Source organism: Pseudorca crassidens, chromosome 15 (genome assembly GCF_039906515.1).
Source record: "Pseudorca crassidens isolate mPseCra1 chromosome 15, mPseCra1.hap1, whole genome shotgun sequence".
In the NCBI taxonomy this organism is placed as follows: Eukaryota; Metazoa; Chordata; class Mammalia; order Artiodactyla; family Delphinidae; genus Pseudorca; species Pseudorca crassidens.
The window spans coordinates 2962487-2985638 of NC_090310.1; the positions used below are offsets into that span (position 1 = coordinate 2962487).

Consider the following 23152-nt stretch of genomic DNA (forward strand, 5'->3'; position numbering starts at 1 on the left):
GTGGAGATCCTGGAGCGTCACCACGGACGGGAAGGAGGGACGGGCAGAGAAGATCGCTAGTCCCGGCGGGAGGAAAGACTCGTGAGTCGCTGCCAACCCGGAGGCGGAGCCCCTGGCATGTTTTCCTGGAGCCTCTTCCTGTGGCCGCTGTAAGGTGCCACTCAGGACCCGCAGCGCCCCGTCCACGCCACGGAGGTCTTTTCAGGCCCGTGGGTGCTGCATCTGCTTCCAAGGCCTCAGGCCGCCTGCACGCCTCTCCTCCTGACTTAGAAGTGAGACCGTGGTGGCCATCAGGGGGCCTCTTTGAGCACGGCCAGTGTCCGCATGTAGAAAACGGCCCGGACCCCAACCACCCTAGTCAGCCTGCTAAGTTAACCCTCCTCATGTCAGAAAATCTTCCATTTCAGGGCAAGTCCTTAGAGCGCAGTTCTGACATTGAGTGCCTGGAGTTAGCAGAGACCCCACAGGTGGAGGGCACTGTCCCCAGCAAGACTGTCCTCGCTCCAGCGCCAGCCGCTCGCTCCAGGGCTCACAGGCCCCCGTGCTCCTGACAGACTCACTCCCCTGTCAGCTCAGTAGCTCCCTAGAGAGACCCCCAGAGCTCAGCTAAACGCTTATTTACTATCTCAGTTTTATCATAAAAAGTAAAAGTCAGGACCAGACAAATGAGGAGATGCACAGGGCATGGAATGGGAGGGTCCCAAGCATAAAACTCGTATCCTCAGGACACGCCACCCTCCCGGCACATACGTGTCTGATCACCGACCAGGACACTCATCTGAGCTTGGTGTCCAGTTCTTATGGGGTTTTATTACGTGGTCATGACTGAATCCTTGGCCACGTGATTGAACTCCGTCTCCAGCGCCCACCCCTCCACTTCCTGGGGGATCAGAAGGTCAGGCTGATGTCACTGTCTCAGAGCCCCAGCCCTCTGATACATGGTTGGTCTCTCCAGCGTGTATACCCCCCTCCTGGAACTATGCAGGGGCCCCCCAATTAGCACAAACTCAGGTGTGGCCTGAGGGGCCCACCATGAATAGCAAAGACACCCCTGTCACTCAGGAAATTCCAAGGGTTTACTTCCATCCCGGGACAAAGAAGAAACTTGTCTTATTTGGAAAATTTATCCACGTTTATTCTTAGTTTGTCTTCAGGTGGGACTGTTTCAACTACTTCGGTTTGGTTTGGTTTCAGAACAAACCAATTCCAGCAGGAAATGGGGAGAAGCAGAAAAGATGTTTTCATCCTGGCATTTTCTTCATCTTGGCCTTCGTTGGAAATCCAAGGGAGGTTCCATTATTGGAGAAGTCAGATAGAAATAACAGCTCAGGACTTCCCTGGTGGCGCAGTGGTTAAGAATCCACCTGCCAATGCAAGGGTCACGGGTTCGAGCCCTGGTCCGGGATGATCCCACATGCTACAGAGCAGCTAAGCCCATGTGCCACAACTACTGAGCCTGCATGCTACAGCTACTGAAGCCTGTGCCTAGAAGCCCATGCTCCGCAACAAGAGAAGCCACCGCAATGAGAAGCTGGCACACACAACGAAGAGTAGCCCCCGCTCGCCGCAACTAGAGGAAGCCTGCACACAGCAACGAAGACCCAACACAGCCAATAAATAAATAAATAATAAATAAATAAATATTTAAAAAAATACATACAGTAAACTGATTTTTTTAAAAGCCACTAAAAAAAAAGAAAGAAAGAAAAGTTCCTTTTCTGATTTAAAGCTTAATTCACAAAGAGAAAACAAGACAACATTTCAAGCTCAAGTTTAATCTTCATTGTACTGATTTATGATTTAAAGTTGCAGTCTGGCTGAATGGATACAAACACAAGACCCACATATATGCTGTGTACAAGAGACCCACTTCAGACGTAGGGACACATACAGACTGAAAGTGAGGGGATGGAAAAAGATATTCCATGCAAATGGAAATCAAAAGAAAGCTGGAGTAGCAATTCTCATATCAGTGCAAAATAGACTTTAAAATAAAGACTATTACAAGAGACAAAGAAGGACACTGCATAATAATCAAGCGATCAAGAAGAAGATATAACAATTGTAAATATTTATGTACCGGGCTTCCTGCTGGCACAGAGGTGGAGAGTCCACCTGCCGATGCAGGGGACATGGGTTCGTGCCCCAGTCCGGGAAGATCCCACATGCCGCGGAGCGGCTGGGCCCGTGAGCCGTGGCCGCTGAGCCTGCGCGTCTGGAGCCTGTGCTCCGCAATGGGAGAGGCCACAGCAGTGAGAGGCCCGCGTACCCCAAAAAAATAAAAAATAAAAAAAATATTTATGTACCAACATAGGAGCACCTCGATATATAAGGCAAATGCTAACAGCCATAAAAGGGGAAATCGACAGTAACACAATCATAGTAGGGGACTTTAACACCCTACTTTCACCAATGGGCAGATCAACCAAAATGAAAATAAATAAGGAAACACAAGCTTTAAATGATACATTAAACAAGATGGACTTAATTGATATTTATAGGACATTCCATCCAAAAACAACAGAATACACTTTCTTCTCAAGAGCTCATGGAACATTCTCCAGGATACTTCGTATCTTGGGTCACAAATCAAGCCTTGGTAAATTTAAGAAAATTGAAATTGTATCAAGTATCTTTTCCAACCACAACGCTATGAGACTAGATATCAATTACAGGAAAAAAACTGTAAGAAATACAAACACATGGAGGCTAAACAGTATGCTACTAAATAACCAAGAGATCACTGAAGAAATCAAAGAGGAAATCAAAAAATACCTAGAGACAAATGACAGTGAAAACACGATGGCCCAAAACCTATGGGATGCAGCAAAAGCAATTCTAAGAGGGAAGTTTATAGCAATACAATCCTACCTCAAGAAACAAGAAAAATCTCAAACAACCTAACCTTACACCTAAAGCCATTAGAGAAAGAACAACCAAAGAAAAAACAAAACCCAAAGTTAGCAGAAGGAAAGAAATCATAAAGATCAGATCAGAAATAAATGAAAAAGAAATGAAGGAAACGATAGCAAAGATCAATAAAACTAAAAGCTGGTTCTTTGAGAAGGTAAACAAAATTGATAAACCTTTAGCCAGTTCATCAAGAAAAACAGGGAGAAGACTCAAATCAACAGAATTAGAAATGAAAAAGGAGAAGTAACAACTGACACTGAAGAAATACAAAGGAGAGATTACTACAAGCAACTATATCCCAATAAAATGGACAACCTGAAAAAAATGGACAAATCCTTAGAAAAGCACAACCTTCCGAGACTGAACCAGGAAGAAATAGAAAATATAAACAGACCAATCACAAGTGCTGAAATTGAAACTGTGATTAAAAATCTTCCAACAAACAAAAGCCCAGGACCAGATGGATTCACAGGCGAATTCTATCAAACATTTAGAGGAGAGCTAACACCTATCCTTCTCAAACTCTTCCAAAATATAGCAGAGGGAGGAACCCTCCCAAACTCTTCTACGAGGCCACCATCACCCTGATACCAAAACCAGACAAAGAGTCACAAAGAAAGAAAACTACAGGCCAATATCACTGCTGAACATAGATGCAAAAATCCTCAACAAAATACTAGCAAACAATCCAGCAGCACATTAAAAGGATCATACACCACGATCAAGTGGGGTTTATCCCAGGAATGCAAGGATTCTTCAATATATGCAAATCAATCAATGTGATAAACCATATCAACAAACTGAAGGATAAAAACCATGTGATCATCTCAATAGATGCAGAAAAAGCTTTCGACAAAATTCAACACCCTTTTACGATAAAAACCCTGCGGAAAGTAGGCATAGAGGGAACTTACTTCAACATAATAAAGGCCATATATGACAAACCCACAGCCAACATCGTTCTCAATTGTGAAAAACTGAAACCATTTCCACTAAGATCAGGAACAAGACAAGGTTGCCCACTCTCACCACTATCATTCAACATAGTTTTGAAAGTTTTAGCCACAGCAATCAGAGAAGAAAAACAAATAAAAGGAACACAAATCGGAAAAGAAGAGGTAAAACTGTCACTGTCTGCAGTTGACACGATACTATACATAGAGAATCCTAAAGATGCCACCAGAAAACTACTAGGTCTAATCAATGAATTTGGTAAAGTAGCAGGATACAAAATTAATGCACAGAAATCTCTTGCATTCCTACGCACTAATGATGAAAAATCTGAAAGAGGAATTAAGGAAACACTCCCATTTACCATTGCAACTAAAAGAATAAAATACCTAGCAATAAACCTACCTAAGGAGACAAAAGACCTGTATGCAGAAAACTTTATGACACTGATGAAAGAAATTAAAGATGATACAAACAGGTGGAGAGATATATCAGTGTCTTGGATTGAAAGAATCAACACTGTGAAAATAACTATACTACCCAAAGCAATCTACAGATTCAATGCAATCCCTATCAAACTACCAATGGCATTTTACACAGAACTAGAACAAACAATTTCACAATTTGTGTGGAAACACAAAAGACCCCGAATAGCCAAAGCAATCTTGAGAACGAAAAATGGAGCTGGAGGAATCAGGCTCCCTGACTTCAGACTATACTACAAAGCTACAGTAATCAAGACAGTATGGTACTGGCACAAAAACAGACATATAGATCAATGGAACAGGATAGAAAGCCCAGAGATAAACCCACGCACATATGGTCACCTTATCTTTGATAAAGGAGGCAGGAATATACAATTGGGAAAAGACACCCTCTTCAATAAGTGGTGCTGGGAAAACTGGACAGCTACATGTAAAAGAATGAAATTAGAACACTCCCTAACATGATACTCAAAAATAAATCTCAAAATGGATTAAAGACCTAAATGTAAGGCTAGACACTATAAAACTCTTAGAGGAAAACATAGGCAGAAGACTCTGTGACATAAATCACAGCAAGATCCTTTTTGACCCACCTCCTAGAGAAATGGAAATAAAAACAAAAATAAACAAATGGGACCTAATGAAAGTTAAAATCTTTCGCACAGCAAAGGAAACCATAAACAAGACGAAAGGACAACCCTCTGAATGGGAGAAAATATTTGCAAACGAAGCAAGTGACAAAGGATTAATCTCCAAAATATACAAGCAGCTCATGCAGCTCAATATCGAAAAAACAAACAACCCAATCCAAAAATGGGCAGAAGCCCTAAATTGACCTTTCTCCAAAGAAGATATACAGATTGTCAACAAACACATGAAAGGATGCTCAACATCACTAATCATTAGAGAAATGCAAATCAAACCTACAGCAAGGTATCACCACACACCAGTCAGAATGGCCATCATCAAAAAATCTACAGACGATAAATGCTGGAGAGAGTGTGGAGAAAAGGGAACCCTCTTGCCCTGTTGGTGGGAATGTAAATTGATACAGCCACTATGGAGGACAGTATGGAGGTTCCTTAAAACACTAAAAATAGAACTACCATATGACCCAGGAATCCCACTACTGGGCACATACCCAGAGAAAACCATAATTCAAAAAGAGTCATGTACCACAGTGTTCATTGCAACATTATTTACAGTAGCCAGGACATGGAAGCAACCTAAGTGTCCATCGACAGATGAATGGATAAAGAAGATGTGGCACATATATACAATGGAATATTACTCAGCCATAAAAAGAAACGAAATTTAGTTGTTTGTAGTGAGGTGGATGGACCTAGAGTCTGTCATACAGGGTGAAGTAAGTCAGAAAGAGAGAAACAAATACCGTATGCTAACACATATATATGGAATCTAAAAAAAGAAAAATGGTTCTGAAGAACCTAGGGGCAGGACAGGAATAAAGATGCAGACGTAGAGAATGGACTTGAGGACACGGGGAGGGGGAAGGGTAAGCTGGGACGAAGCCAGAGAGTGGCATGGACATATATACACTACCAAATGTAAAATAGATAGCTAGTGGGAAGCAGCTGCATAGCACAGGGAGATCAGCTCAGTGCTTTGTGACCACCTAGAGGGGTGGGATAGGGAGGGTGGGAGGGAGACGCAAGAGGGAGGGGATATGGGTATATATGTATACATATAGCTGATTCACTGTTATACAGCAGCAACTAACACAACACTGCAAACCAATTATACTCCAATAAAGATGTTAAATAAATAAAGTCACAGTCTATGTTAGAAATATTGGTTTGTTTATAAATGGTGTGGTGGGTTAGAGAGAGCTGTGTTTCTTAGGTAGCTGCAAGCACATAACAGCTTAATAAATTTCAAAGTGAAATGAGTACATTTTTTAAATTAAAAATATCAAGGATAATTATGGCTTTTTGTGCTGACCTATGTGGGTTAGCAATAATTGATGTCTAAGGGAGACCAGAAGCCGTTAGTGGGTGAAGCGGGTGATACCCGGCCTCCCCTTTCCCAGCACTCCTTGTAGGAGAAGAAGTCATTCTCAATGGCCACAGAACAGGGTCCTGCTCCCGGAGCGTGAGATGTAAAGGTTAAATATGGGCTGGGCAGCTCACGATTGCAAGGTTGCTGACCCGTCGGTGGTAGAAACCACGCAGCTGGATTTTGACGCTTCGTCACCAGTAAATCCCAGTGAAGACCCTTTGTGTTAGTAACTTCTCTCCAGAATTTATTTGCTTTGTGTTTCCATTTTATAGCCTTGCTGATGCATTGTTTTCTATTTCCATGGGGTTCCAGTTAGTGTTTTTACCACATTTCCCTTCCAGTGCTTTCCCCAAATCTCCATTATCCAACAGAAGACAGAACAACAATATAACCTCGCAAGCTCAGTAATGAGGCTGCTCCGTTGTCCAAGAATACATATGGGCATTTTGGCTGGTAACTCCAGATGGCTGGTGTCGGAAACTTCCACAGTAAATTATATTTCCCAGGCCTTTTCCTAGTCTATGGCTTGCTGCCTTCCCACTAACAGCCTCTAGCTGTAAAAACAAACTGTTGACCAAGTTTTCTCGATTAAATAGTCTACTGTATAAAATCGGCGCTCCCCACTCAATTTAAGTGAGAGTCATTAGTTGTTTAATCCCTACCAGAGGGATTAAATCAAATTACGTTTGGAAAATAAAACACATTGTGAATGCTGAAGGGTTTTCCGGGGGCAGGGAGTAGTTAGCATTTGTGTTCGGGGCGTGTTTGATGTTCTCCATTTTCAAAACATTGCACACAAGGACCAGGCAACATAAGAACGAGGAGGCTGACCTGCAATTCTAACTTGCGTTTTCTTTTCTTTTCTTTTTTTTGTTCTTTTGTATCCAAGTGAACTGCCTCATTCACCCCAGAACCTCCTGGCCAGCCTGAATTCTTCCCACAGCCATACCGTGATGCTCTCCTGGGTCCGACCCTTTGATGGAAACAGCCCTGTTCTCTACTACGTCGTGGAGCTCTCTGAAAACAGTAAGTAACGAAGCAACACTGTCGCCATGGACAATAATCAGATTTCTCCCTGTGCTCTTAACGTCCTTAACCTTTACTTCTGGCCCAGTCCCAGAACAGCTAGTGAAACGTTACGATGCTTTACGGAGTTTCCAATGAAAACCGCAGCTCGGGCTTCGGGAAAATTAAAGGGCGGCGTGGGAGCCTAGGCGGGCAGCGGGCGGAGTGGCTGGAGGGCCTCCAGTGGGAGCCTGGGTTTGGGCCGAGGCCCCAGATGGCTGTGCCCATGGGGCCGCCCTGAGCAAGGCTACCCAGTTCAGCATGGGACGAACTTGGAAACGCATGAACAGTGCCTCCACCTGGGGCTGGTCTGAGGGTCAGCAACAACGAGAGTTAACCTGTGTTGGTGGTTTGGGCGCAGACGTCATGCTAAGGGCTAGTGGGCCGTCTCCTTCCTCACCTTCCTCGGCCTCTCAGCAGCGGTCACCACCATCCTTCACCAGACAGTCTCCTCCTTCATTGGACTCCCCTCCAGCCCCACTGGCCACCTCCCCTCCTCTCTCCTGCTGGCCTCTCCTCTCCGCTCTCCCAGAACCTCTTCCTAGGACATCTCGTGCATCCCTGTGATTTCCAGTGGCGTCTTTTCCTCATCTCTGGCCTCCGGGACCACAGATGGGACCCACATAAGCCGTTGGCATCTCTAATCTGGTGTCTCACAGATGCCTCCAACTGAGGTTCTTCAAACTCTGTCTTTGGACATTTTAACCCTAGCTGTTCCCGCCGCATCACTGCAGCCATTCTAATCTCAGTGTGTGCCCCCTTGGTGACTCCTGTATCACTCAAGCCAGAAGCCCAGGAATAGTCCTGGGTTTCTTTTTCCCTCTCCCAACCCCACTCCCACCCCAATGCATCAGCAGCCCTGCCCGTCTGTGTTCTAGGACGTAGCAGGAACCTGCGCTCCTCTCTCTGTCTCTCCAGGGCACAGTTCCCTCTCACCAGCACAAGTGCCACAACCTCTTCCAAACCGTTCTCACACAGGCCGAAACATCAACCTTCCTAAAATATAACTGGACTATATCCTCCCTCCCCCGTACGAATTCAGCAGGGCCTGGAGCAGAACCCACCCCGCCTCGGCCCCCGGGCAGCCTCCCAGGCCACTGCTTTTTGCTCTGTGCCACCCACCGTGTTTCACGATGTCTCCCTAAGGGCCAGGCTCCCCCTGTCCCGGCCCCTTGCCTGGAGGCTCCACACACAAGCTCCGTTGAACCGCTTCCTGCCGAAGCTGGCTTCCTGCCTTTGTCATCCCACTGTTACTCCAGGCTCCTTCCTGGGGCCTCCCCCAGGGAGGAGCTGGCCAGACCATAGGTCACTGGGCCCTTGTGATGGTCAGCTTCCCTGGGCTGGCAGCCGGTCTCATCGTGACGTTATTATAAGTGGGTCTCAGTTTCAGGACAGCTGGGAGTGGTGGTGTCCCCCCAGCCAAAGGGGGCTGTCCTGCTGAGACCCCACAGGCACTGGGCACCGCCCACTCCCTCAGGCAGGACAGCCTACGGTTCTGCCACAGCTCTTCCCAAGCTCGCTCGCCCTGTACACTCTCCCACTGGCTGTTGACTGGACTCACGGGTTTCCCCTAATTACCTTTGGTTCTTCCACCTCCTCTCACACGATGGATCCCCTTCTGATCTTTGCATGCTCAGACCGCAGCAGGCCCTGTCCCTCAGTGACGTGCGAGTGCAAAGCCCCGGCCCAAGGTCGCAGGTGGTGATGGGCGAGGAGGGGACTCCGCCCAGCCGTCAGCCTCTGGAGCCTGTGCTCTTCCTGGTGGCCAGGCCACTGCAGAGAAGCCTTGGGGGGCAGACCCCTCCCTCTCGTGCTTTAGCGGCGTCTGTGGTGAAAGTGGACCCAGGATAGCGCTTGGGTGTCAGTCTCTGCGGGGATTAAGGGAAGCCGCTCTGTGGACCTGCCTTTATTTGAATTGGGCTCCCCCAACCCCTTCAGGATGCTGCTTCCATGTCCTGCCTTTCTAAATGCTCACCCTTGACTACAATGGCTCCGGTTCCAAGCACATCCTAGACTGAGGTGCCGGGGCCCAGGCCCTCGCTCCCTCTCCGCGGTCCTCTGCGTTGCCTGATCTGGTCTCTTTCCTCAAGGAGAGCGTAGGGTGTGAGTGGAAATCAGCCAACGCCCATCCTTGTTTTAGTTCAACAGCTCTGACCAAAGAGGGGAGGGATTGGCAGTACTTACTGACATACCTTTCTGGGCGGTTAAGGTTTTCCCGAGGATGTCTGGGCCGCGTGGCCTGTAAGCAAAACGGGACCCGACAGGGATCTGCACGGAGAGAAGTGTCAGAAGCAGGCTCCCCATCAGAGCCCTGGCAGAGGCGACCCCCGCTGGGTGTCACCTCCTTGATTGAGATCAGGACTGTGTTTTACTCATCTGTCTTTGTGCCCTTCAGAGGCGCTCACCAGATGAACTGGGTCAGTCCCTGGCAGAGTCCCCAGTGGTGGACTCAAGTTATAGTCGCAGACCGTCTGCCAAAAGGGAAGTGCTCTATGGCAGCCCGGTTACGTAAAATAAGGCATTGTTTCAAAATGCCGCACCAACTATTTTCTTAACAACTTGCATGATCGGCCGGTTCTTTGTCAGACATCCTGCCTAAATAAGAAGCAGGTCTTACGTGCAGTCATTTATTCCATCCATCCATCCATCCGTCCGTCCATTCAGCACCAAGTCCTGATTGGGCATCTGCTCTGCACCAGGCACTCTGCTGGGTGCTGGGCCGCAGAGCTGAAACGGTCAGTCTCAACCCACCGACAGCAGAGACCTGGTCAGACACGTCAACACATCCTGCCACGTACGGCGCTCCCGCTGAGGTACGTCCCGAGTTCAGTAGGGGGACGGCGTGTGGAGGCCCCAGCTGGGAGGGGACAGCGCCCTCAGAGGGGCAGGCATGCCAGGAGACCGGGGCCAGCAGACGACAAGGGGCAGCGTCAGCAAAGGTCCCAGAGCGTGTCTCGAGGCGTTTAAAACCAGCCGGCTTTCAAGGGGACGCCAATGCGGGGAACCAGGCCAGGATGCTGAGAAGGTGACCGAGGGCGTCGTTAGTCCCTCCTCAGCCTCTGGCTGTCCTACTGGACCCCCCTGGAGCTGGCTGATACCCAGACGCTTTTGCTTCAGAGGAAGAGTAGTGTAGAAGAATCCGGAGTCCTCTCCACTATTGTTATGATCGCACCCAGTATGATTATTACACAGAGAATCTAAAGTGGGTAGCATGGGTGTCTCCGGGTCGATACTGATTTCAATTGTATAAAACACGTCTGCGGCCTTGTCTGAATCACTTTGCGCTGCTCTCGGTGGATTAGCCGCACTGATGAAGCAGCTGAACATGCTGGCTGATTATGGTCAGAAAAAACAGCTTCGCTGCAAGGACACTAACATGGAGATGGTATTTGGCCTGCACTCAGTGGTGTGCAAGTGGACAGTTCTAAATAGCTCCGCCCAACAGCCCACTCGTCCGGCGGCTCAGGGTACCCGCTGCCGCCAGCGCCTCCTGGCAGGCTGAGTAGGACGCCGTTCTCCTGGAAACCCTGGATCCTGCAGGGACCAAACTGGAGGGCTTTAGTGGCGGAGGCAGGCGCTTTGTAACACCTGCCCCACAACATGCCAGCCGTTAAGAAAGGGCTTCTTTAGAGCTTTTATGGAGCAGAACTCCGGAGCTGTGCCGAGTGTCTGTGCCCTGGACTGGAGCTGAAGCCCTTTATGAAGCGTACGGGCCCCTGCAGGTGTCCTGCAGTTCCTGTCTGTGGAGCCGGTAGTTCTCTGGGCCCAGGCGTCTCTGTGGGAGGCCAGGGGCTGGAGAGCGCAGCACTGTCCCAAGGCCTGGCCCGAGGTCCAAGCCTGCTGGGCTGAGAGCAGGGGTCAGTGCCCCAAGGGACTGCCTTGGGGCACCCCTGTGTTAAGAGAGAGCAGGGATTCTTGATGTCTCCATAGCAGGGACCCTGTAAACAGGCTGAAAACTCTGTTGCATAGCAAAAGGATTTGGCCCATTCTCTAAAATATTTGTTGAGTTTAATTAAGAATAATCTTTCTTTAAGATTATTATGATCACAAGGGGGAGATTGCCAGAAAAAACTTGTGATGGACTCTGAAGTGGACCCAAAAGCAGGTCACTGGGTGTCTCATCGAGCAGCCTTCAGGGTTCCCTGATGCTTTGGGGGCCTGCACTTTTCACCGTTTTTGAGCTGTTTTTACAACTCTAGATTATAGAAAACTTGTAGTGCTGCAAATCATTCTTGTCCATAGAAATGCAAATGAATCGTGTCCTGGTTATAAGCGGTTACTGCAGTACTTAGTTACTGCTCTGTAGCTATTGGTCAGTTTTGCATCTATTTGTAAATTCATTTTAGCATTCCTCACTGTCAGTATGTGTGTGTGTGTGGTTCAGATTCTCTTTGGATACATTGTAACATCTTACTGGTTCCCTCATTAATTAATGACAACTAAAATCTTTGACACATGCTCATTTTATATTTGGATGAGAACCGTGATTTTCCCTTTTTAAAAATGTATCCTTTAACACGAGTGCATTGGCATCCTATAGTGTTAGGAACGCACAGACTCATCTAAGGCAGCACGTGCCACAAGCTTCCGTGATACCTGACGTTCGGGGAAGGCCATCTCTGTATCTCAGACTAATTCCCAAACCGAGCCCTTCCCTGTTTTCATGAGTTTAACTAAGGCATTTTACTGCTAAAATAGAATAAGCTTGGTCTTTGACCACTTAGAAAAAGTAAGTCTTTTCCGCATTAATTTATTTAAATCTTAGCACGTGACTCCTGTTAAGTCATTGCAGGTAACAAGCATACTTACATGAAAATTTCAGAATATTTCATCGTGTTTAGTTCTCCTGTTAGTTTTTAACAGATATGAGTGTTCATAGCTTTATACCTTACAATATTTAAATTTGATTAAAATGTTAAAAATACCTTTGTAATTTGTTATTAAAGTTACATATGCTCATTAATAAAAAATTTAGAAATTACTTACAGCACAAAGAATACAAATAATCCCTACGATCCCACATGTGTGGAGAGCAACCCACCCGCCGTGTGCTCGGTCCCTCTGCGGCCGCGTCCTCCAGGACTCGGCTCCATCACTGAATCCCTCGGCCCTCCGTCTTCAAGCTCCCCCTGTCTCCTGGCTCCTTCTGCCTCAGAGGAGAATCATCTCCACCCCCTCATGCCATCCGCTCCCCTCTGCCCAAGCCGTGGCATCATTTCCACAGCACAGACCCAGCGAGCACTTTTCGGTCCCCTCCTCCCCGACGTCTCTGCATCCCATGCTCTCTTTACCCCTCCACTTACAACTCTGCTCCCTGGGCTTGACTTCCATCTCCCTCCTCATTCTCACGTCTCAGTCTTTTGTCTCTTGGACCATTTTCTCTGACTTACCTGACTTCATTTCCAGTCCTGCCCTTACAGTGTTGGTGTCCCTTGGTTTTCCTTGCTCAGGACGCTGGTCTTCTCTCCCCACGTTTCCCCCAGTGATCCCTTCCCCGAGGGTCACCTCCCACCACGGGCTGCAGCTCCCCGTCATGTGCTTCCAGCCCAGACCTCAGATTCATGCAGACGTCCCCACCTAGACGTCCCCAGGTTCACCAAACGCAAACTGTCAAAGGAGACCTCATCACCCTCCAGGTTAGAAACAGAGACGTCATTCCTGTCCCCTCACCACTCCCCGCCCCCCTCAAAGGCATCAGTACGTCCCTCTGGGTTGGTTTTACCTCGTAAGCGTCTTGTCTCATCCACTGCCCCTCTGCATTTCAGCAGCCCTGTCCCTGACTGGCTCTGGCCCGCCGTACAACCCCACCCATCTGGCCTCCCCTCTCCGCCCAGGAGTCCCCACGTTCTCTGCGTGTCTGCGGAGTGCACACCCCGCTTGAAGCGCTGCAGAGGCCCCCAGAGCAGGCGTCGCATCCGGGCTGGGCAGGGAGCCTCGGGTTCCCCCAAGTGTGCTTGTGCTTCTAGCAGCCCGGAGACTTAGTCCCAGGCCACCTTCTAACCAGATTGCCAGCCCTAATTCCTTCTTGTATAGAAACCCTTATTGCTTAGAGAGCAGATTCCAGGCTTATTAGCACATTAATAGCGCCATTGATCACCTGACCCCCGCCTGCCTCTCCAGATTTATCTCCAGCCACTCGTTGCTGTGCTTTTCAGCTTCAGCGTCAGGGCTCTGCTCGAAGCTCCCTGAGCGCCCCCAGCGGCGCCTTTGCTCAGCTCCCCAGTCCTGCCCTTCCGTCTTCCGCCGGCTCCTTCGTAGCACCTCCTCTGGGAACTGTCCTCTCCGGGAAGTGCTGTCCCCAGACTCCTGCCCCCACATGCAGGGCAGGCAAAGTAGGCCCTTAGAGCATCAGCACAGGCAAGATACCAAAACTAAGCAAAATGTCTGGAAGGAAACTCATAATTTTTTCCTACTCGGAGTTTGCGAAGATACTTCCCCGTGTTTTCACTGAGAAGATCTATGGCTCTGAGCGTTGAGCTCAGGGCTTGTAGTTACTTTACTTTCATTCTTTGATTTCTGGTCGTGCTGAACACATTTTTCCAAGTTGGCTGCTTTTCGTGCTTCCCCTGCTACGATCTGTCAGTTTCCTTTCCCCTATTTTTCTATCAAGGCCTTAGGGTTTTTCCTGTCATTTGTGACAAGAATGTTTTCAATTTGTTTTTTTACCCTTAATTTTTGTGTCTTACTTTTTGACATACAGAGGGGTTTATTATGTAGTAAATCTATTGATGTTTTCCTTTATGACTTCTTTCGTCCCTTTTATGTTTGGATATTTCAACGCTATCAAGCATAACATATATATATATATATATATATTTTTTTTTTTTTTTTTTTTGCGGTACACGGGCCTCTCACTGTTGTGGCCTCTCCCGCTGCAGAGCACAGGCCCCAGACGCGCAGGCTTAGCGGCCATGGCTCACGGGTCCAGCCGCTCCGCGGCACATGGGATCTTCCCGGACCGGGGCACGAACCCATGTCCCCTGCATCGGCAGGCGGACTCTCAACCACTGCGCCACCAGGGAAGCCCCACATTGACTTTTTAATCATGTTAAACCTATGATAAGTTTTATGAGAACTGACTTCTTGGTGATTCTGTCTTCCCATCCAGAAAAATAATATGCTTCTCCGTTTCTTCAGCTATTTTTTTATATTGCTTAGTGAAGTTTGCAGGTTTATACCCATAGATTCTATACTTTATTTGTTACAGTCGCCCTAAGATTTTGTCTTATTGCTGCTGTAAATAGGATTTTCTTCCCATTTCATCTTCTGAAGAGTTATTCATTGTTGAAACAAAGGAAAGCTATTGATGTTTAGGTATTTGTTTATTATTATTATAAATATTTTTCAGTTGATCCTTTTAGTTTTCAAGGTAGACAGTCATATCTTCTCCAAATAGTAAAACTGTTTTGTTTGCTTTTTTTTTAATAATTTATGTTAATCCTCTTATTTATGTACTTTTTTTGGCTGCGTTGGGTCTTCGTTGCTGTGCGTGGGCTTTCTCTAGTTGCAGTGAGCGGGGGCTACTTTTCGTTGCAGTCTGAGGGCTTCTCATTGCGGTGGCTTCTCTTGTTGCGGAGCACGGGCTCTAGCCGCGCGGGCTTCAGTACCTGTGGCACGTGGGCTCAGTAGTTGTGGCTCACGGGCTCTAGAGCACAGGCTCAGTAGTTGTGGCACACAGGCTTTGTTGCCTCACGGCATGTGGGATCTTCCCAGACCAGGGCTCGAACCCGTGTCCCCTACATTGGCAGGCAGATTCTTAACCACTGCCCCACCAGGGAAGCCCTCCTTTTGCTTTTATATCTTACTGGGTCGGTCAAAATAATTTTAAAAAGTAAAGGTGATTGGCATAGTCGTTGTTTATCTGATCTCAGTGGGACGTCTATGAGGATTTTACTGTTGTGTATAATGTTGATATTCTTGTTGTTTATTGAGTTTTGACAAATATATCTACAGCACGTAGCTCATACCTTAAACAAGATACAACACACTTTCAACATTTCAGAAAGTTCCCTGTGTCCCTTTCCAGTCTTCCTCCTTCAAAGGCAAGCACTCTTCCGACTTCCATCTGAAACTCATATAAATGAACACGACACTGATTTGAAACAGCCGTTTCTCATCCTGTAATACGTTCCACCCATTCCTGGTTCTTAGGGTTTTAAAAATATATGTTTCTTCTTTCTAAGCAAGTTTGTTTTGTTTTGTTTTTTTAATTCCATTTAGCAATACCCTACAATTTATGCAGGAGAATTCACTATATGAATACCCTGTAGGCTCGCAGCTCTGCCGTGAACTCCCAAGGTCCTGCCTCTGGACAGGTTTCCGAGCTGACTCTGAGGGCTTGGTCATCATTATGAGGTTCCTGAGCCTCAGACTTGAAATCAGTGTATTTTTCCTTAACTTGGAAAGAAACACTGTCTTCCGTAAGTTAATACCTTTCTTCGTCTTTTCCAAAGGTGTGCGAGAACTGTCAGGTTGGAAGGACGTTTCTACGTCCCATGCACCTTCGCCGCCTCTGACGCGTGGAGAAGTCCACACGGCAGGCAGCTGCTGTCAGGAGGCTGCTGGTTCTCCCGGGCGGCTTAGCGGCTTCCTTCTGAAACCCCACATCCAGAGTGTTGCTTTGTTCCCTTAGTCAACAGGGAACCCAAAGCTAGACCGAGTGCTTAGCTGAGCTCCCTAAGTCCCCCGGGTGTTAGAACATCTCTCTGGCTTCTTCTGCTTAGTGATTTTGGATTTGTTTATCTTTAATTTTCATTTCATCATCCAGTTTCATGCATATTTCACTTTAGCAGGTCTTTAACAGCAGGAGATCTCTCTTTCTGTCTCTCCACACACACACATACACACTCACGCAGGATAGAATGATGCCAGACTGAGGGGCGAGCCGCAGAGGGCCGTGCAGCGCCGCTGAGCGGCACGGCGTGGACGCAGAGCCTGGCAGCTTGCCCCGCGGAGCTGGGCCGGCGGTGCTGTGCGGGCAGCTCTCGTCCCGGCGGCAGAGGGCAGGGGCCCAGGGCCCGGCGCAGGAAGGGCCCTTATTCTGAACTGGTGAGTGAATTTCCGGGAAGAGGGGGCCGAGGATGGCCAGGAAGCCGGGCGCGGGAACGGGAAGCACCCCGCGAGGTCGTGGTCCGGGCGCTTGCTGAGTCTGAGATGGTGTTTGGGGGTTCAGGTAGCGACGGCCCAGGGCAGTTTGTCTTTCCTGGAGCGTGGAACGTTCTGGCGCCGATACCTTTCTCGAGCAGGGCTTCTTGTGTCACCTGCTGGCCCAAGACTGGCTTTTGGAGAAGGTTCTGGGAGGCCCCGACGCCTGCGCCCCCGGGCGTCCTCGGGGAGGTGAGGAGACCCCGTGCGGCTCTGCTGGCTCTCCTGCCGCCTGCCCGCCAGCCCCTCCCCGCGAGCATGGGACACCCTCTCCTGCCTCGCTGTTAGCTGCTCCAGAGCTGATGCTGGGCTTTGCGCGGCTCTGCTTGCTGGAGTGGCAAAGAGACTGTTCTTTACCCTTCAAATCGTTTTCATCCGTCTGTGACACACGTCTCACACGGGTACTTGCTAAAAGCCTCGGAGTGTGAGGAAGTGGTTTCGGCCTTCGCTCACTTTTCTGTGGGTTTTTTCACGTTGAACCTCACATTAAAAGCACTTGCTCCCATTTTAAAATCCATCCAGGAGGACAGCACGCGTCACAGTCGTTCCCGGTCGCGTTGCTGTGTCGTAGGCCCAGAGAGGGGCTGAGGAGGGGGGGTTGGGGTCCTGTCCCCTTGGCTCCCTGCCCTTGGGCAAGATGAGGAGGTGGGCAGGGCAGCCGAGGGGCCGCACAGCCCCTGCGGGTCCTTGCCTTCCCAAGCCCGGCCCCCAGACGGACGCGGCTTCCCGTGCAGGGACACCCGGTGCAGAGCAGAGTGGCCCCTGCCGCGTGTCTTCCCCGAGGCCGGCTCAGCTGCTTCCACCGGGTCGCCGGCCAGCCGAGGTCGGACCTGTCCCCAGCCCACCGTGTGGGGCTCCCTGCGACCAAGACTTGTCTCCTGCCCCAGGCTGAGTTGCCCTCCGCTTCTGCATTTGTCCAGTGCCCATGTCCAACCTCTCTGGCCAGTGTCTCCTCTGATGCAAACGGCTTCTCCAGTTCAGGGACCACACTCTTCCCAGGACTGTGTCGCCCCATGAACCCACGCCTGGGGCACATTTGGTGTCTTACCAACAGCTCAGGAGGCCCAGTCCCTTAGATGTGAACAGCCGAAGGTCTCAAAGCCTGTTCTTGGCATCGCTCTGGCCGTAGTCCTTAGCAGAGAAGTTCATTTAGTTCCTTAAATGCTCAACTCTTTTGTTCTTAACTCTTAAGGCAAAACTTGGTACATTGTAAGTCTAACCCCACAGACTTTTATTGCTCCTCTAAAGACAGATACGGCAGAGAAAGCCTTCCCCAAGTGAAAGATGTGCAACTATTTTAGCCTGTGCTCTTTGGGCTTTTGTCTTAGGCAGAAAGTACCCGTCCACCTCTGCTCTTTCTCCTGGTCCAGTGACGATGTCTGACTAGTCTGAGTCTCTCACCCCATCCATCCTTAGGGGAGTGGCCCGGCCCTCCTGTGACCTCAGACTTATCCCCCATGGTTCCATGAGTAGCTCTGGGTCACAACATCCTTTCAAAATTGTGCTTCGATTCGCTCGTTTTAGGTATGTTTAATGCCTCGACAGAATCGTGGAAGACCTCGTGGCCTTCTCTCAAGATTACGGTCTGTTCTAAAAATGGTATTTCTGCCAGCTCAGGCTTGAAATTCTAAAGTGTCACTACAAATTATATGCCTTTCATTCTTTTGATAATTTTTTGTCCAGAATCCTGCAGAAGGATCTCACTTAACCTCGCAGAGCTTGCTATTATCTGGGCTGTGAATAAACAAGAGAGGCTGCTCCGTAGCCCTGGGGTGCTTGCCCCTGAGTTTTCCCGTCCGCCCGGAGCAGATGAGCGGCTTGGAGTGGGGATCCATTCCACGGCACCCCCACCCCCGAGAGGCCTCACTCTGTGGAGGGTGAGATTATTTGTGTGTCTGGGCTTTGACACTGTGCCTCTGTCGACACGGTGACCATGATCTGAGGGTGCTGTAATATAGACAAGCGAATGTGATTCATCCTGCCAAACTCACGTCAGTAACTCATTCAGCCGAACACTGACGTATAGGTCAGAGTCTCTGAAAAACTTGAAAAGAATTACACAAAGCACTTGAAAAATCATGAGAATGGCTTAGAAAACGACGGTAATGTTGACCTGTACTTGTTTTGTTTCATGTTTTTCTCCTACTCTTTATTTTCCAGAGAAAATTTTTGTTAATGAACTTCTATTGCTTTTTTCGTGAGATACATACATATATTTACCTTTTTGTATTACTCTATGGATGTGCAGTTCTACAGGATAGACCCAGGGTTTATAGCTTATGTAATTTTGGAGCTTTGGTTAAGAAAAACCATTCAAAGCTGCAAGTACCCCTGCTGGGACCTTGGGCAGGGCCAGCGCAGATGGGGGCCAAACCCAAGTCTCGCTGGAGGGGGCACAGGGTCCACCGTGAGGGCACTGGGTGACCGCTAGTTGCAGCGCGTGGAGGGCCCGGCCCCTTGTTTTCACTCCACCCAAAGGCAGCAGGTCCTCAAACACGAGAGGTTCCCGTGAGCCACGTCTGGGACAGCCCTCCCTCCAGAGCTCTGACCCCAGAAGAATCCCAGTGGCTTAAATCCGGGCTTTCCGCACGCAGCGGTGAGCCCCGTGCCTGCTGGTGTCCTCATACACCAGCCCCGACCTCTCCTCGCGCAGGACACCCGGGTCTCCAGTGCAGGCCCCGCACCTGCCCCTCTCCTCCTGGCCCTGTCGACCCATTAACTGACTGGCCTTGTCCCCCCTCGGTAAACGTTTTATTTAGAACACGTTTTGGTTTACGGGATAATTGTGGAGATAGAGGGCTCCCTGGACCCCGTGCTCAGTTGCCCCTCTTATTAACATCTTGCCTTTGTGGGGGACATTTGTCACAATGAGTGAACTAATATTGGCATATGGTTATTACCTGAAGGCCGTGCTTTACTCGGGTTTCCTCAGCATTTTGCAGATGCCTTTTTCTGTCCCAGGATCCCATCCAGCACCACGTCACACTGAGGGCCCGCGTCTCCTTGGGCTGCTCTTGGCCGGGCAGTTTCTCAGACTTACCCGGGTTTTGATGATGGTGGCAGCTCGAGAAGGCAGGTCAGGCGTCTTGCAGGATGCCACTCCACTGGGGTTTGTCAGAGTGTCCTCTCGTGGTTGGACTGGAGTTGGGGCTCTGGGGGAGGAGCCCACGGAGGCAAAGCGCCTCTCCTCACGCCCCCCCCCCCACCTCGTGGTTGGACTGGAGTTGGGGCTCTGGGGGAGGAGCCCACGGAGGCAAAGCGCCTCTCCTCACGCCCCCCCCCCACCTCGTGGTTAGACTGGAGTTGGGACTCTGGGGAAGGAGCCCACGGAGGCAAAGCGCCTCTCCTCACGCCCCCCCCCCCACCTCGTGGTTGGACTGGAGTTGGGGCTCTGGGGGAGGAGCCCACGGAGGCAAAGCGCCTCTCCTCACGCCCCCCCCCCAGGCGCCTGTTCTCAGCTGACTGCTGTTCATGTGGGTCAGGCTTTGGAAACGTCGGGGGCTGTGACGGAGTTTGTGCTACGGTCGCCTTCTCTGTGGCCCCTGTCCTGAGTGGGCACTGTCGGCCTCAGAAGCCCAGAGCACTTGAATTCAGCGTCTACACAGCCAGCCCGGGGCGGGAAAGGAGAGTGTCTGATCAGCGTGACCGTGCTGGACCCTCGAAGGCGACGGTCCAAGAGAATAGCTCCTCTTCTGAATCATCTCTGTGACCGAGCCCTCGGCTTCCTTGCTTTAATGCTAAGCAGCTACAAGAAGTCAAAAGAACAACATCGGGCTTATCCGGGAGTCTCCACGAGGTGGAAAGATCAGGCCATAGTCCGTGCCTCCGCTTCTCTGGTGTGAACGGGGAAGCTCGTACCTGCCGCAGGTAACTGTGGAGGTTGGATGCGCCCCGATGAAGGCATCGCCAGTGCCTGGGGCACAGCAGGTGCTTCCCCAGAACAGGGAGGAATCCAGTTCCTACAGTGGGTCACGCACTCTTCTAGGTACTGAGGATCCAACAGTGAATTAAATGCATTCGAATGGAGTTTATCTCATGGGTAGCCATTACTATTATAATACTTACGATATTTATATTTCAGGAGACACAGTATGTAGACAGTTGTAGCCAAATCAGCAGTGGAATTACAATTAAAAAAATAAATTTGCATCTTAATTTTCCACTTAACTCACGCTGTAACCTGGGGGAAGTTATTTTAATGAAAGAATGTTCATTCTCATCCACGTAAAACAACACAAGGTACAGCGTCAGTGAAATCATATATTTTCAGCTATCAAATGTACAATTTAAGCAGTTACAATGCTCACTGCTGGCCATGTAGTGACAAGAGTCACTTTCTAAAAACTTTTTGTTAGGAAAAGTACGAAATACGTGCAAAGGTACAGAGTTTTCTTGTATTTGGTTTCAAAAACCATTAAGATTTTACCACAGTTGTTTCATCCGTTCCCCACCTTTTTTGCTAAAGTATTTTAAAAGAAATCCCAGAGATTTTGTCATTTCATCCTTAAGTGATTCAGTAAATAGCTCGAAAGAGGACATTGTATACCTATGACAGAATCAATGGAATCTTTAATATCATCTTATACTCAGTCCACATTTAAGCGTCCCTCATCGTTTTTCTAAAAACGTCTTTTCACAGTTTTTATTTGATTTGATTTATTTGATTTCTAAAAACGTCTTTTCACAGTTTTTATTTGATTTGATTTATTTGATTTATCTGATTTGCTGGAATCAGGATCCAGACAAGGTCCATCTGTTGTGTTGGTGGTTTTGTCTCTTCCGTCTCTTAACCGACTTTCCCTGCTTTTAGCCCCTGCCTGCCTTCCTACCCGCTCTCGCCTGGGGTACAGCCCAGGGCGCTTGCCTGCTGAAGGTCCCAAGTCCGGGGTTTGGCTCTCCGCTTCCTCCTGGTGTCACTTAACTGGTTCCTGCATCTTCTTCATTGCCCAGACACATTCAGCTTTTGGTTTTCTGTGCTTTCTTGGGGGGTGTGTGAGTGTCAGCACTGCCCGGGTGCTTCTGGGTACCCCGTACCTCATCTCGCAGGGCAACGCTGGAGGCCCGGCTGCTCTGTTCTCAGTGATGTTGGACCATCCAGGAGCCTAGGCGGTGACAGCCCGTAAGGCTTGGGAGGAGTTATTTAAACCTCCTGAGTCTTGATTTCTCCATCTGTTAAGAGGAGAGATAATACCTCCTTCCCAAGAGGACTCCTGTGGTTACAGATGTGAAAGTACTTCCAGACTTCAAACAGCTGCACAAATGTTAGGTATTAATAATAATAGTGGTTCTTTTGGCAATTAAGAAAATTTTCTTTGAAAAGTATTCTCCTTCCTCAAGTACCTTTAATTGAGAAAATGGTGATGCTCTTTTTTTTTTTTTTTTTAAATCGAAAAAAGCTTCCAGTATATTTGGGAAGATGGAAAGGCACCAGCTTTTTAACCAACAGGCAGAGTGGAGGAGTGATTAACGCCTCGTGGTTTCTGGGCGCCTGAAGCCAAGAGAAAGATTAGTGATGCCTGTCTGTGGAGCAGAGCTTTGTTTAATAGCCTGGCCGGGGAAGACTAAAATCCCTTAGTCTTCTAGATTAGAGGAGCAAGGGGCATCCCCAAAGGGGTGCAAAAAAACTATTGAAACTTTTATGGGATGGGTTCCTTTATCAAAAGATTCTTCTACATTCCAGCCCTGAGACAAGCATCTTGTAATACTCTTTTGTGAGGGCTGGAAGAAGAATCTCTTAGAGGGATTTTGCCTGTTGACTGTCAGGAGCAGACTCGCTATTTAAATTTTAACGCTTCTCAGCAAGTCTGCAATTCCAAAGTCTGTTAGTGAGCAAGTCCTTCCTAGACCACTTTTTTTTTTTTAATTTGGTACAAGTCAGAGTGCCCATGACATGATTGGGTTCATTTATTTTAGTTTTCAGTTTAATCTCTCTTCCTGCCAGATCTTTTATCTTCTAGTAGGAGAGGAAAAAGAATAAGTAAAAATTCCTATCGATACAATCAGAGAACTGAGCAGAGCCCCAGGGTCTAGAGCAGATTAATAGGCCCCGTCATCGAATCGAACTGGGCAGCAGCTCCTACTACTCAGGCTACACTTTCAGGAGCTGTTTACACTCTGCGTGAACAAATGGCTGAGAGTCAGGGAATCGCGTGGGGCTGAGTTTCGGTGGGAGGGAGGGAGGGCGCTTGCGGCGGGAAGGAGGCGTCCGGGGCGCTTCTCTGCCCCTTCCCTGTGCGACTAATCGTTTCAGTCCACGGGCTCGACCACCGTCCTCCTGACTTTGCCTCTTTCTGAAATTGCCGCGGTTCACTCTGTACCTGACTGAGCAGGTGAGCGGCGTGCGCTTACAGACCCTGTAATCTGCAGGAAGAGGGGGGTGGAAGACGTGTTTCCTTCAGCGCGTGTGGCAGGGCCCCCGCAGGAGCAGGCAGCACTCGCGACTCAGAATAATCAAGGCGGGAGTTTAGGAGGGGAAGTGGCAGAGCCGGGATCACCCGTGGTCACAGGGGTGAGGCGAGCCGCAGAGCCGGGGAGAGAGATTGTGCAGGGCTGCGCCGTGAGAAGAGCAGGGGCCT

At 48.9% G+C, this 23152-nt stretch overlaps 1 protein-coding gene across 4 annotated transcripts in view; it reads left to right on the forward strand.

Moving 5' to 3' along the window:
- The window catches only part of SDK1 (sidekick cell adhesion molecule 1), an 826998-nt gene that overhangs the window by 623721 nt on the left and 180125 nt on the right, over positions 1-23152 (forward strand). For all 4 annotated transcript variants that reach the window (XM_067705385.1, XM_067705387.1, XM_067705386.1 and 1 more), the window contains exon 14: positions 7258-7394. In XM_067705385.1, coding sequence (XP_067561486.1) covers positions 7258-7394 — 137 coding nt within the window. The remainder of the gene's footprint in view (positions 1-7257; positions 7395-23152) is intronic.